This window comes from Pleurodeles waltl, chromosome 4_1 (genome assembly GCF_031143425.1).
Source record: "Pleurodeles waltl isolate 20211129_DDA chromosome 4_1, aPleWal1.hap1.20221129, whole genome shotgun sequence".
Lineage (NCBI taxonomy): Eukaryota > Metazoa > Chordata > Amphibia > Caudata > Salamandridae > Pleurodeles > Pleurodeles waltl.
Genome location: NC_090442.1, coordinates 992,800,082 through 992,815,277, shown reverse-complemented (window position 1 = coordinate 992,815,277; position 15,196 = coordinate 992,800,082). Strand labels below are relative to the sequence as shown.

The following is a 15,196-nucleotide window of genomic DNA, read 5'->3' as shown; positions in this document are numbered from 1 at the left end:
TCTTCAGCGCTGCAGGCAGGCAAGGGGGGGGTTCCTCGGGGGTCACTTCTCCAGTGAAAGTCCGGTCCTTCAGGTCCTGGGGGCTGCGGGTGCAGGGTCTCTCCCAGGCGTCGGGACTTAGGATTCAAAGAGTCGCGGTCAGGGGAAGCCTCGGGATTCCCTCTGCAGGCGGCGCTGTGGGGGCTCAGGGGGGACAGGTTTTGGTACTCACAGTATCAGAGTAGTCGGGGTCGCCGGGTGCAGTGTTGCAAGTCTCCCGCTTCTTGCGGGGAGCTTGCAGGGATCTTTAAAGCTGCTGGAAACAAAGTTGCAGCTTTTCTTGGAGCAGGACCGCTGTCCTCGGGAGTTTCTTGTCTTTTTGAAGCAGGGGCAGTCCTCAGAGGATGTCGAGGTCGCTGGTCCCTTTGGAAGGCGTCGCTGGAGCAGGATCTTTGGAAGGCAGGAGACAGGCCGGTGAGTTTCTGGAGCCAAGGCAGTTGTCGTCTTCTGGTCTTCCGCTGCAGGGGTTTTCAGCTAGGCAGTCCTTCTTCTTGTAGTTGCAGGAATCTAATTTTCTAGGGTTCAGGGTAGCCCTTAAATACTAAATTTAAGGGCGTGTTTAGGTCTGGGGGGTTAGTAGCCAATGGCTACTAGCCCCGAGGGTGGGTACACCCTCTTTGTGCCTCCTCCCAAGGGGAGGGGGTCACAATCCTAACCCTATTGGGGGAATCCTCCATCTGCAAGATGGAGGATTTCTAAAAGTTAGAGTCACTTCAGCTCAGGACACCTTAGGGGCTGTCCTGACTGGCCAGTGACTCCTCCTTGTTTTTCTCATTATTTTCTCCGGCCTTGCCGCCAAAAGTGGGGCCTGGCCGGAGGGGGCAGGCAACTCCACTAGCTGGAGTGTCCTGCTGGGTTGGCACAAAGGAGGTGAGCCTTTGAGGCTCACCGCCAGGTGTGACAATTCCTGCCTGGGGGAGGTGTTAGCATCTCCACCCAGTGCAGGCTTTGTTACTGGCCTCAGAGTGACAAAGGCACTCTCCCCATGGGGCCAGCAACATGTCTCGCTTTGTGGCAGGCTACTAAAACTAGTCAGCCTACACAGATAGTCGGTTAAGTTTCCGGGGGCACCTCTAAGGTGCCCTCTGGGGTGTATTTTACAATAAAATGTACACTGGCATCAGTGTGCATTTATTGTGCTGAGAAGTTTGATACCAAACTTCCCAGTTTTCAGTGTAGCCATTATGGTGCTGTGGAGTTCGTGTTTGACAAACTCCCAGACCATATACTCTTATGGCTACCCTGCACTTACAATGTCTAAGGTTTTTGTTTAGACACTGTAGGGGTACCATGCTCATGCACTGGTACCCTCACCTATGGTATAGTGCACCCTGCCTTAGGGCTGTAAGGCCTGCTAGAGGGGTGTCTTACCTATACTGCATAGGCAGTGAGAGGCTGGCATGGCACCCTGAGGGGAGTGCCATGTCGACTTACTCGTTTTGTCCTCACTAGCACACACAAGCTGGCAAGCAGTGTGTCTGTGCTGAGTGAGAGGTCTCCAGGGTGGCATAAGACATGCTGCAGCCCTTAGAGACCTTCCTTGGCATCAGGGCCCTTGGTACTAGAAGTACCAGTTACAAGGGACTTATCTGGATGCCAGGGTCTGCCAATTGTGGATACAAAAGTACATTTTAGGTGAAGGAACACTGGTGCTGGGGCCTGGTTAGCAGGGTCCCAGCACTCTTCTCAGTCAAGTCAGCATCAGTATCAGGCAAAAAGTGGGGGGTAACTGCAACAGGGAGCCATTTCTTTACAGGGAATCACTATTCAAATGTATGAAACTCATGGAGTTTCATTTTGCGTTTCCTAATGGGACGCAAAGTGACCTACCTCATTAATATTCATGAGGCAATTTGCGACCCATTAAGAAATGTTAAAGTCACAGGGATGGTGGCCTGCTGAGCTCAGCAGACCACGAGGTCTGGGATTGCTTTTAAATAAAAGCAACTTTTTATTTTATTTTTTTATTGCAGACCGTTTTCTTTAAAGGAAAACGCAATGTGTTTAAAAAATAAAAAAAGTTTTCTTTTTATGAGTAGGCAGTGGTCCATGGGACCCTTCCTCGCTCTTAAAAAAGGTTTTCGCATGTATTCACAAAGAGGAAGAGGTCCCTTTGGCACTCCTTCCAGTTTGTGAATGGCAAAATGCAAATGTTTTGCGACTGCATTTTGGTCACAAAACATTCCTGCATACTGCTGCGATTCGGTTTTAGGAAGGGACGGCCATAGCACACCCTTTCCTAATACCAAATCGTTATGTAGTCGCAATTCCAACAAGTTACTGAATCGCAAATTAGAATTCATACATAGTGAAATGCATTTTTGAAGGGGAAAAAGGCCCGATCGGGTCGTTTGCCACTGCAAAAATGCATGATACATCTGAGTCTGATGCCCTGCTCCATTTGTGTCCACTTTACAGACAATTTACATATCCAGCAACTATGCCAATTAAACAGTAAAAACTGTTTCCCTGTTTAGGAATGGTCACTTGGAGCTTACAACGTGGTTAGCAGGTCCAATATCCCAAGAGAGAAAAAAAAAATACTGGCTATCCATAAACCACAAAAAAAACAAAAAAAAAATCAAAGGCAACATGGCATAAAAAATGGAATCCTACAGAATGTAGCAATAGATTGGTTGAGAAAGGCAGGCCTTTTTGAGCAACCAGGCCCAACAATCTACAAATCAAATAGTTTACCACGGGATTAACAGGTCAAACTCATACATTCTTTAAGGAGCTGCTTGCTGTTTTTTAAGCAGCTCTTGTACCAGTCTAGTGTATACAACTGGATATGGCCAAGTATTCAGCAGTGGGGTTTCTTCACTGCACTGTAGCCATCTGTAGGAAGTTGGCTCTGTATGTGCTATTTCAAAGTAAGGAATAGCATGCACAGAGTCCAAGGGTTCCCCTTAGAGGTAAAATAGTGGTAAAAATAGATAATACTAATGCTCTATTTTGTGGTAGTGTGGTCGAGCAGTAGGCTTATCCAAGGAGTAGTGTTAAGCATTTGTTGTACATACACATAGACAATAAATGAGGTACACACACTCAGAGACAAATCCAGCCAATAGGTTTTGTTATAGAAAAATATATTTTCTTAGTTTATTTTAAGAACCACAGGTTCAAATTTAACATGTAATATCTTGTTTGAAAGGTATTGCAGGTAAGTACATTAGGAACTTTGAATCATTTCAATTGCATGTATACTTTTCAAGTTATTCACAAATAGCTATTTTAAAAGTGGACAGTGCAATTTTCACAGTTCCTGGGGGAGGTAAGTTTTTGTTAGTTTTACCAGGTAAGTAAGACACTTACGGGGTTCAGTTCTTGGTCCAAGGTAGCCCACCGTTGGGGGTTCAGAGCAACCCCAAAGTTACCACACCAGCAGCTCAGGGCCGGTCAGGTGCAGAGTTCAAAGTGGTGCCCAAAACGCATAGGCTTCAATGGAGAGAAAGGGGTGCCCCGGTTCCGGTCTGCTTGCAGGTAAGTACCCGCGTCTTCGGAGGGCAGACCAGGGGGGTTTTGTAGGGCACCGGGGGGGGGACACAAGCCCACACAGAAATTTCACCCTCAGCGGCGCGGGGGCGGCCGGGTGCAGTGTTAGAACAAGCGTCGGGTTCGCAATGTAAGTCAATGAGAGATCAAGGGATCTCTTCAGGGCTGCAGGCAGGCAAGGGGGGGCCTCCTCGGGGAAACCTCCACTTGGGCAAGGGAGAGGGACTCCTGGGGGTCACTTCTGCAGTGAAAGTCCGGTCCTTCAGGTCCTGGGGGCTGCGGGTGCAGGGTCTTTTCCAGGCGTCGGGACTTAGGTTTCAGAGAGTCGCGGTCAGGGGAAGCCTCGGGATTCCCTCTGCAGGCGGCGCTGTGGGGGCTCAGGGGGGACAGGTTTTGGTACTCACAGTCGTAGAGTAGTCCGGGGGTCCTCCCTGAGGTGTTGGTCCTCCACCAGCCGAGTCGGGGTCGCCGGGTGCAGTGTTGCAAGTCTCACGCTTCTTGCGGGGAGTTGCAGGGTTCTTTAAAGCTGCTTCTTGAAACAAAGTTGCAGTCTTTTTGGAGCAGGTCCGCTGTCCTCGGGAGTTTCTTGTCGTCGTCGAAGCAGGGCAGTCCTCAGAGGATTCAGAGGTCGCTGGTCCCTTTGGAAGGCGTCGCTGGAGCAGAGTTCTTTGGAAGGCAGGAGACAGGCCGGTGAGTTTCTGGAGCCAAGGCAGTTGTTGTCTTCTGGTCTTCCTCTGCAGGGGTTTTCAGCTGGGCAGTCCTTCTTGTTGTTGCAGGAATCTAATTTTCTAGGGTTCAGGGTAGCCCTTAAATACTAAATTTAAGGGCGTGTTTAGGTCTGGGGGGTTAGTAGCCAATGGCTACTAGCCCTGAGGGTGGGTACACCCTCTTTGTGCCTCCTCCCAAGGGGAGGGGGTCACAATCCTAACCCTATTGGGGGAATCCTCCATCTGCAAGATGGAGGATTTCTAAAAGTTAGAGTCACCTCAGCTCAGGACACCTTAGGGGCTGTCCTGACTGGCCAGTGACTCCTCCTTGTTATTCTCATTATTTTCTCCGGCCTTGCCGCCAAAAGTGGGGGCCGGGGCCGGAGGGGGCGGGCAACTCCACTAGCTGGAGTGTCCTGCGGTGCTGTGACAAAGGGGTGAGCCTTTGAGGCTCACCGCCAGGTGTTACAGCTCCTGCCTGGGGGAGGTGTTAGCATCTCCACCCAGTGCAGGCTTTGTTACTGGCCTCAGAGTGACAAAGGCACTCTCCCCATGGGGCCAGCAACATGTCTCTAGTGTGGCAGGCTGCTGGAACTAGTCAGCCTACACAGATAGTCGGTTAAGTTTCAGGGGGCACCTCTAAGGTGCCCTCTGGGGTGTATTTTGCAATAAAATGTACACTGGCATCAGTGTGCATTTATTGTGCTGAGAAGTTTGATACCAAACTTCCCAGTTTTCAGTGTAGCCATTATGGTGCTGTGGAGTTCGTGTAAAACAGACTCCCAGACCATATACTCTTATGGCTACCCTGCACTTACAATGTCTAAGGTTTTGCTTAGACACTGTAGGGGCACAGTGCTCATGCACTGGTACCCTCACCTATGGTATAGTGCACCCTGCCTTAGGGCTGTAAGGCCTGCTAGAGGGGTGTCTTACCTATACTGCATAGGCAGTGAGAGGCTGGCATGGCACCCTGAGGGGAGTGCCATGTCGACTTACTCGTTTTGTCCTCACTAGCACACACAAGCTGGCCAGCAGTGTGTCTGTGCTGAGTGAGAGGTATCCAGGGTGGCATAAGACATGCTGCAGCCCTTAGAGACCTTCCTTGGCATCAGGGCCCTTGGTACTAGAAGTACCAGTTACAAGGGACTTATCTGGATGCCAGGGTCTGCCAATTGTGGATACAAAAGTACAGGTTAGGGAAAGAACACTGGTGCTGGGGCCTGGTTAGCAGGCCTCAGCACACTTTCAATTGTAAACATAGCATCAGCAAAGGCAAAAAGTCAGGGGGCAACCATGCCAAGGAGGCATTTCCTTACACAACCCCCCCCCAAACGAAAGAGGATGAGACTAACCTTTCCCAAGAGAGTCTTCATTTTCTAAGTGGAAGAACCTGGAAAGGCCATCTGCATTGGCATGGGCAGTCCCAGGTCTGTGTTCCACTATAAAGTCCATTCCCTGTAGGGAGATGGACCACCTCAACAGTTTAGGATTTTCACCTTTCATTTGCATCAGCCATTTGAGAGGTCTGTGGTCAGTTTGAACTAGGAAGTGAGTCCCAAAGAGGTATGGTCTCAGCTTCTTCAGGGACCAAACCACAGCAAAGGCCTCCCTCTCAATGGCACTCCAACGCTGCTCCCTGGGGAGTAACCTCCTGCTAATGAAAGCAACAGGCTGGTCAAGGCCATCATCATTTGTTTGGGACAAAACTGCCCCTATCCCATGTTCAGAGGCATCTGTCTGCACAATGAACTGCTTAGAAAAATCTGGAGCTTTTAGAACTGGTGCTGAGCACATTGCTTGTTTCAGGGTGTCAAAGGCCTGTTGGCATTCCACAGTCCAGTTCACTTTCTTGGGCATTTTCTTGGAGGTGAGTTCAGTGAGGGCTGTCACAATGGATCCATATCCCTTCACAAACCTCCTGTAATACCCAGTCAAGCCAAGGAATGCCCTGACTTGAGTCTGGGTTTTTGGAGCTACCAGTCCAGAATAGTCTGGATCTTGGGTTGGAGTGGCTGAACTTGGCCTCCACCGACTAGGTGGCCCAAGTAAACCACAGTTCCCTGCCCTATCTGGCATTTGGATGCCTTGATAGAGAGGCCTGCAGATTGCAGAGCCTTCAAAACCTTCTTCAGGTGGACCAGGAGATCCTGCCAGGTGGAGCTAAAGACAGCAATATCATCAAGATAAGCTGTGCTAAAGGATTCCAAACCAGCAAGGACTTGATTCACCAACCTTTGGAAGGTGGCAGGGGCATTCTTTAAACCAAAGGGCATAACAGTAAACTGATAATGCCCATCAGGTGTGGAGAATGCGGTTTTCTCTTTTGCTCCAGGTGCCATTTTTATTTGCCAGTACCCTGCTGTCAAGTCAAAGGTACTTAAGAATTTGGCAGCACCTAATTTGTCTATGAGCTCATCAGCTCTAGGAATTGGATGAGCATCTGTCTTGGTGACAGAGTTGAGCCCTCTGTAGTCCACACAAAACCTCATCTCTTTCTTTCCATCTTTGGTGTGAGGTTTGGGGACTAAGACCACTGGGCTAGCCCAGGTGCTGTCAGAGCGCTCAATTACTCCCAATTCCAGCATCTTGTGGACTTCCACCTTGATGCTTTCCTTAACATGGTCAGACTGTCTAAAAATGTTGTTTTGACAGGCATGCTGTCTCCTGTGTCCACATCATGGGTACACAGGTGTGTCTGACCAGGGGTTAGGGAGAAGAGTTCAGGAAACTGTTGTAGGACTCTCCTACAATCAGCTTGCTGTTGGCCAGAGAGGGTGTCTGAGTAGATCACTCCATCTACTGTGCCATCTTTTGGGTCTGATGACAGAAGATCAGGGAGAGGTTCACTCTCTGCCTCCTGATCCTCATCTGTTACCATCAACAGATTTACATCAGCCCTGTCATGGAAGAGCTTAAGGCGGTTCACATGGATCACCCTCTTGGGGCTCCTGCTTGTGCCCAGGTCCACCAGGTAGGTGACCTGACTCTTCCTTTCTAGCACTGGGTAAGGGCCACTCCATTTGTCCTGGAGTGCCCTGGGAGCCACAGGCTCCAGAACCCAGACTTTCTGCCCTGGTTGGAACTCAACCAGTGCAGCCTTTTGGTCATACCAAAACTTCTGGAGCTGTTGGCTGGCCTCAAGGTTTTTGGTTGCCTTTTCCATGTACTCTGCCATTCTAGAGCGAAGGCCAAGTACATAGTCCACTATGTCTTGTTTAGGCTCATGAAGAGGTCTCTCCCAGCCTTCTTTAACAAGAGCAAGTGGTCCCCTTACAGGGTGACCAAACAGAAGTTCAAAGGGTGAGAATCCTACTCCCTTCTGTGGCACCTCTCTGTAAGCAAAAAGCAGACATGGCAAGAGGACATCCCATCTCCTTTTGAGTTTTTCTGGGAGCCCCATGATCATGCCTTTTAATGTCTTGTTGAATCTCTCAACTAAGCCATTAGTTTGTGGATGGTATGGTGTAGTGAATTTGTAAGTCACTCCACACTCATTCCACATGTGTTTTAGGTATGCTGACATGAAGTTGGTACCTCTGTCAGACACCACCTCCTTAGGGAAACCCACTCTGGTAAAGATACCTATGAGGGCCTTGGCTACTGCAGGGGCAGTAGTCGACCTAAGGGGAATAGCTTCAGGATACCTAGTAGCATGATCCACTACTACTAGGATGTACATATTTCCTGAGGCTGTGGGAGGTTCCAGTGGACCAACTATGTCCACACCCACTCTTTCAAAGGGGACCCCCACCACTGGAAGTGGAATGAGGGGGGCCTTTGGGTGCCCACCTGTCTTACCACTGGATTGACAGGTGGGGCAGGAGAGGCAAAACTCCTTAACCTTCTGGGACATATTGGGCCAGTAGAAGTGGTTGACTAACCTCTCCCACGTCTTGGTTTGTCCCAAATGCCCAGCAAGGGGAATATCATGGGCTAAGGTCAGAATAAACTCTCTGAACGACTGAGGCACTACCACTCTCCTAGTGGCACCAGGTTTGGGGTCTCTGGCCTCAGTGTACAGGAGTCCATCTTCCCAATAGACCCTATGTGTTCCATTTTTCTTGCCCTTGGACTCTTCAGCAGCTTGCTGCCTAAGGCCTTCAAGAGAGGGACAGGTTTCTTGTCCCTTACACAGCTCCTCCCTTGAGGGTCCCCCTGGGCCTAAGAGCTCAACCTGATAAGGTTCAAGCTCCAAAGGCTCAGTTCCCTCAGAGGGCAGAACTTCTTCCTGAGAAGAGAGGTTCTCTTTTTCTGAGTGTGTTGCAGTTGGTTTCCCAACTGACTTTCCTTTTCTCTTGGTAGGCTGGGCCTTTCTTCCAGACTCCAGCTCTACTTTTTCACCCTGTGCCTTGCATTGTGCTCTTGTTTTTACACACACCAGTTCAGGGATACCCAGCATGGCTGCATGGGTTTTTAGTTCTACCTCAGCCCATGCTGAGGACTCCAGGTCATTTCCAAGCAGACAGTCTACTGGGATGTTTGAGGAGACCACCACCTGTTTCAGGCCATTGACCCCTCCCCATTCTAAAGTTACCATTGCCATGGGATGTGCTTTAGTCTGATTGTCAGCGTTGGTGACTGTATAAGTTTTTCCAGTCAGGTATTGGCCAGGGGAAACCAGTTTCTCTGTCACCATGGTGACACTGGCACCTGTATCCCTCAGGCCCTCTACACTTGTCCCATTAATAAAGAGCTGCTGCCTGTATTTTTGCATGTTAGGAGGCCAGGCAGCTAGTGTGGCTAAATCCACCCCACCCTCAGAGACTAGAGTAGCTTCAGTGTGGACCCTGATTTGCTCTGGGCACACTGTTGATCCCACTTGGAGACTAGCCATTCCAGTGTTACCTGGATTGGAGTTTGGAGTGGAACCTTTCTTGGGACAGGCCTTGTCTCCAGTTTGGTGTCCAGGCTGATTACAGCTACGACACCAGGCCTTTTTGGGATCAAAGTTTTTACCCTTGTACCCAGGATTGTTTTGTGAAGAGGCTCTGGGCCCACCCTCCTGTGCAGGTTTTTGGGGGCCTGTAGAAGACTCTTTACTATTTTTATTTTTGGCTGTCTCACCACCTTTCCCCTGGGGAGGTTTTGTGACCCCTTTCTTTTGGTCACCCCCTGTGGAAGTTTTGGACACCCTAGTCTTGACCCAATGGTCCGCCTTCTTTCCCAATTCTTGGGGAGAAATTGGTCCTAGGTCCACCAGATGCTGATGCAGTTTATCATTGAAACAATTACTTAACAGGTGTTCTTTCACAAATAAATTGTACAGCCCATCATAATTACTTACACCACTGCCTTGAATCCAACCATCTAGTGTTTTTACTGAGTAGTCTACAAAGTCAACCCAGGTCTGGCTCGAGGATTTTTGAGCCCCCCTGAATCTAATCCTATACTCCTCAGTGGAGAATCCAAAGCCCTCAATCAGGGTACCCTTCATGAGGTCATAAGATTCTGCATCTTTTCCAGAGAGTGTGAGGAGTCTATCCCTACACTTTCCTGTGAACATTTCCCAAAGGAGAGCACCCCAGTGAGATCTGTTCACTTTTCTGGTTACACAAGCCCTCTCAAAAGCTGTGAACCATTTGGTGATGTCATCACCATCTTCATATTTAGTTACAATCCCTTTGGGGATTTTCAACATGTCAGGAGAATCTCTGACCCTAGTTATGTTGCTGCCACCATTGATGGGTCCTAGGCCCATCTCTTGTCTTTCCCTCTCTATGGCTAGGATCTGTCTTTCCAAAGCCAATCTTTTGGCCATCCTGGCTAACTGGATGTCCTCTTCACTAGAGTTATCCTCAGTGATTTCAGAGTTGTTGGTCCCTCCTGTGAGGGAACCTGCATCCCTGACTATTATTTGTGGAGTCAGGGCTTGAGAAGCCCTGCTCTCCCTAAATAGGACTGGAGGGGGGGAATTTCCCTCCAAGTCACTATCTTCATCCTCTGAGTTGCCATCCTCAGAGGGGTTGGCCTTTTCAAACTCTGCCAAAAGCTCCTGGAGCTGTACTTTGGTAGGTTTGGAGCCCATTGCTATTTTCTTTAGTTTACAGAGTGACCTTAGCTCTCTCATCTGTAGATGGAGGTAAGGTGTGGTGTCGAGTTCCACCACAGTCACATCTGTGCTAGACATTTTGCTTCTAAAAGTTGGAATACTTTTTAAGAATCTAAAACTGGTTCTAGAGTCTAATTCAAACTTTTACAAACTTTTAAACTCTAAAAGAAATGCTAAACAGGATCTAACACAAGGCCCTAGCAGGTCTTTTAAGAATTTAGAAAACTTTTCAAATTGCAAAAATCAATTTCTAATGACAATTTTGGAATTTGTCGTGTGATCAGGTATTGGCTGAGTAGTCCAGCAAATGCAAAGTCTTGTACCCCACCGCTGATCCACCAATGTAGGAAGTTGGCTCTGTATGTGCTATTTCAAAGTAAGGAATAGCATGCACAGAGTCCAAGGGTTCCCCTTAGAGGTAAAATAGTGGTAAAAATAGATAATACTAATGCTCTATTTTGTGGTAGTGTGGTCGAGCAGTAGGCTTATCCAAGGAGTAGTGTTAAGCATTTGTTGTACATACACATAGACAATAAATGAGGTACACACACTCAGAGACAAATCCAGCCAATAGGTTTTTGTATAGAAAAATATCTTTTCTTAGTTTATTTTAAGAACCACAGGTTCAAATTTAACATGTAATATCTTGTTTGAAAGGTATTGCAGGTAAGTACATTAGGAACTTTGAATCATTTCAATTGCATGTATACTTTTCAAGTTATTCACAAATAGCTACTTTAAAAGTGGACACTTAGTGCAATTTTCACAGTTCCTGGGGGAGGTAAGTTTTTGTTAGTTTTACCAGGTAAGTAAGACACTTACGGGGTTCAGTTCTTGGTCCAAGGTAGCCCACCGTTGGGGGTTCAGAGCAACCCCAAAGTTACCACACCAGCAGCTCAGGGCCGGTCAGGTGCAGAGTTCAAAGTGGTGCCCAAAACGCATAGGCTTCAATGGAGAGAAAGGGGTGCCCCGGTTCCGGTCTGCTTGCAGGTAAGTACCTGCGTCTTCGGAGGGCAGACCAGGGGGGTTTTGTAGGGCACCGGGGGGGGGACACAAGCCCACACAGAAATTTCACCCTCAGCGGCGCGGGGGCGGCCGGGTGCAGTGTTAGAACAAGCGTCGGGTTCGCAATGTAAGTCAATGAGAGATCAAGGGATCTCTTCAGCGCTGCAGGCAGGCAAGGGGGGGCCTCCTCGGGGAAACCTCCACTTGGGCAAGGGAGAGGGACTCCTGGGGGTCACTTCTGCAGTGAAAGTCCGGTCCTTCAGGTCCTGGGGGCTGCGGGTGCAGGGTCTTTTCCAGGCGTCGGGACTTAGGTTTCAGAGAGTCGCGGTCAGGGGAAGCCTCGGGATTCCCTCTGCAGGCGGCGCTGTGGGGGCTCAGGGGGGACAGGTTTTGGTACTCACAGTCGTAGAGTAGTCCGGGGGTCCTCCCTGAGGTGTTGGTCCTCCACCAGCCGAGTCGGGGTCGCCGGGTGCAGTGTTGCAAGTCTCACGCTTCTTGCGGGGAGTTGCAGGGTTCTTTAAAGCTGCTTCTTGAAACAAAGTTGCAGTCTTTTTGGAGCAGGTCCGCTGTCCTCAGGAGTTTCTTGTCGTCGTCGAAGCAGGGCAGTCCTCAGAGGATGCAGAGGTCGCTGGTCCCTTTGGAAGGCGTCGCTGGAGCAGAGTTCTTTGGATGGCAGGAGACAGGCCGGTGAGTTTCTGGAGCCAAGGCAGTTGTTGTCTTCTGGTCTTCCTCTGCAGGGGTTTTCAGCTGGGCAGTCCTTCTTCTTGTTGTTGCAGTAATCTAATTTTCTAGGGTTCAGGGTAGCCCTTAAATACTAAATTTAAGGGCGTGTTTAGGTCTGGGGGGTTAGTAGCCAATGGCTACTAGCCCTGAGGGTGGGTACACCCTCTTTGTGCCTCCTCCCAAGGGGAGGGGGTCACAATCCTAACCCTATTGGGGGAATCCTCCATCTGCAAGATGGAGGATTTCTAAAAGTTAGAGTCACCTCAGCTCAGGACACCTTAGGGGCTGTCCTGACTGGCCAGTGACTCCTCCTTGTTATTCTCATTATTTTCTCCGGCCTTGCCGCCAAAAGTGGGGGCCGGGGCCGGAGGGGGCGGGCAACTCCACTAGCTGGAGTGTCCTGCGGTGCTGTGACAAAGGGGTGAGCCTTTGAGGCTCACCGCCAGGTGTTACAGCTCCTGCCTGGGGGAGGTGTTAGCATCTCCACCCAGTGCAGGCTTTGTTACTGGCCTCAGAGTGACAAAGGCACTCTCCCCATGGGGCCAGCAACATGTCTCTAGTGTGGCAGGCTGCTGGAACTAGTCAGCCTACACAGATAGTCGGTTAAGTTTCAGGGGGCACCTCTAAGGTGCCCTCTGGGGTGTATTTTGCAATAAAATGTACACTGGCATCAGTGTGCATTTATTGTGCTGAGAAGTTTGATACCAAACTTCCCAGTTTTCAGTGTAGCCATTATGGTGCTGTGGAGTTCGTGTAAAACAGACTCCCAGACCATATACTCTTATGGCTACCCTGCACTTACAATGTCTAAGGTTTTGCTTAGACACTGTAGGGGCACAGTGCTCATGCACTGGTACCCTCACCTATGGTATAGTGCACCCTGCCTTGGGGCTGTAAGGCCTGCTAGAGGGGTGTCTTACCTATACTGCATAGGCAGTGAGAGGCTGGCATGGCACCCTGAGGGGAGTGCCATGTCGACTTACTCGTTTTGTCCTCACTAGCACACACAAGCTGGCCAGCAGTGTGTCTGTGCTGAGTGAGAGGTCTCCAGGGTGGCATAAGACATGCTGCAGCCCTTAGAGACCTTCCTTGGCATCAGGGCCCTTGGTACTAGAAGTACCAGTTACAAGGGACTTATCTGGATGCCAGGGTCTGCCAATTGTGGATACAAAAGTACAGGTTAGGGAAAGAACACTGGTGCTGGGGCCTGGTTAGCAGGCCTCAGCACACTTTCAATTGTAAACATAGCATCAGCAAAGGCAAAAAGTCAGGGGGCAACCATGCCAAGGAGGCATTTCCTTACACCATCCCTTAAAGATTCTAGCTTCTTAAAATTACAAAAAAAAGTTATTTTCAAATGTTGCTTCAGCTAAATCACAAACAACTTTTATATATAAAACATGCTGCATTAACAGGCAAGAATTACAATAAAGCATTTCAGAGTCATGTGAAAAGGATTATTGACCATTTTATATTGTTGCCTAAAATGTCTTGCAACCAAAAAGCTATTATTGGTTATTATTGATATTAACTAAGTGTGCACTCTCTTTGCTACATAATTCCAGAATGCAACTGCATCATTAAGCTTAAAATGGACAATTATGTGAATTTCCTAAATTAATGTAGTATATTTCTGAAAAAATTGCAAGTTTGGAATGCAACCATTGCCAATCATCTGACTTACTCTGAATTTTAGGACTGTATGGGTCTTCAATTCTGAAAACTGGATCCAAGACACGGTAGATAATCTAGGGACATAAGCACAATGAAGTTAGCCAAGTTAGTGCCACACAAGTTACCAATATCAAGCAAGAACAAAAATATGAGACCAGGCTAGCACTCTAAGGGCATGATTATTAGTCATAAAGTCCTGGGAGAAAGGTAAGTGTGTGTGCATATTTACCATTAGCATGCAGTAAATCTACTCCAATACTGCTGAATTGCCATGGAATAGGGATTTGCTTTGTGGGACCGTTTTTCTAGGTGTTAAACATCTAATTCTCATTTCCTTGGGGATTCACACATGCACTTACTACCTGCACTGAGCAGGTGGTAAATGTATGTGGGGGACCTCATGTTGGGTTGGAGGACGATAGGGGGTTCAAGGAAAGGACAGGGAAAGGTAAACACATGTTATCAGAAAAAAAGGGGGGAAATGCTTGGTTGTCACTGCATCCAATGCCTCATGCGATTCTTCTGACCAGAATTACAGCCAGAAGCATTGGGTCTGGTTTTTCTACCAGGTGTGGAACATAATGCAATATTATCAGATGGAACGAAATTCCAATGCTTAATTTTACTCCACCGACTCGGAATCTGGGCCAAGTTCAAGGATAGAAGTATTTACACAAATCTATATACCAATATTCAAGATCTAAAGAACACAGAATCAATGCTCTTAGATGAAATAATGAGTGACATTCTCACAAATTTGAGCAATAGGCTCCAGCTCCTTGCGATCTGGACATCTATGTTTTATGCAACATGTGCAGCACTTAATTTTTGCCCTTTGTTCAGATCTGGTGCTGTGACCTATTATCGCATCATTTGTTCAGTATTACCAACTCTTTCAGCTAATTTGCGGTGGTCAGCGTGTAATAGCATTCGGTCAATTGCCACTTTGCAATTTTGCCTTCTAAGGATGCATGCGCCAGTGAGGTCTTGAGTTTTTCCACTGCTTCCAGAAGAGAATACAGTTTATCTCCAAGGGAAGCAGAAAGGTCTGGATGATGGACCTCGCTTGTGACTGCGGTTTGCAGTTCTGCATTTGTTGAAAGGCGTGAGGATGTGCCATTGGCACCAGCATGTAGTCGACCCATTGTATCTGTGCGTAGTTGGTGTGATTACAGTGTGTTGATGGATCTGCCGTGGGCCCGCTTGCCGATGCTCACCAACTGTACAGTGTGGTAGCACGAGCAACCCCCAGTGGGCAGAAGCTGAGCGGTGGAGGTGAATGTCACAGAAGAGAGGTGGGTTCAAAAGTTTCATTTGGGGCGCAGAGTGGAGGCTGCAGCTGTTACAAGTGTCCAGGGAAGGTAGATGATGGTTGAGAGAACAGCACTCTATATGGTGGTTAGCAACAGAGAGATACTTGTCTAGGCTCCCTCGCGTCTAAAGAAGGCAATGTGGGGTAATAACATGTCTGCGGTTTCTAATATCGTGCAAACGCGACCTT

The 15,196-nt window shown here is 48.5% G+C and overlaps 1 protein-coding gene across 2 annotated transcripts in view; it reads right to left on the bottom strand.

The window, feature by feature from the left end:
• Positions 1–15,196, bottom strand: part of LAMB1 (laminin subunit beta 1) — a 728,031-nt gene that overhangs the window by 472,367 nt on the left and 240,468 nt on the right. For both annotated transcript variants that reach the window (XM_069229822.1, XM_069229821.1), the window contains one exon: positions 13,706–13,769. In XM_069229822.1, the coding sequence (XP_069085923.1) occupies positions 13,706–13,769 (64 nt within the window). The remainder of the gene's footprint in view (positions 1–13,705; positions 13,770–15,196) is intronic.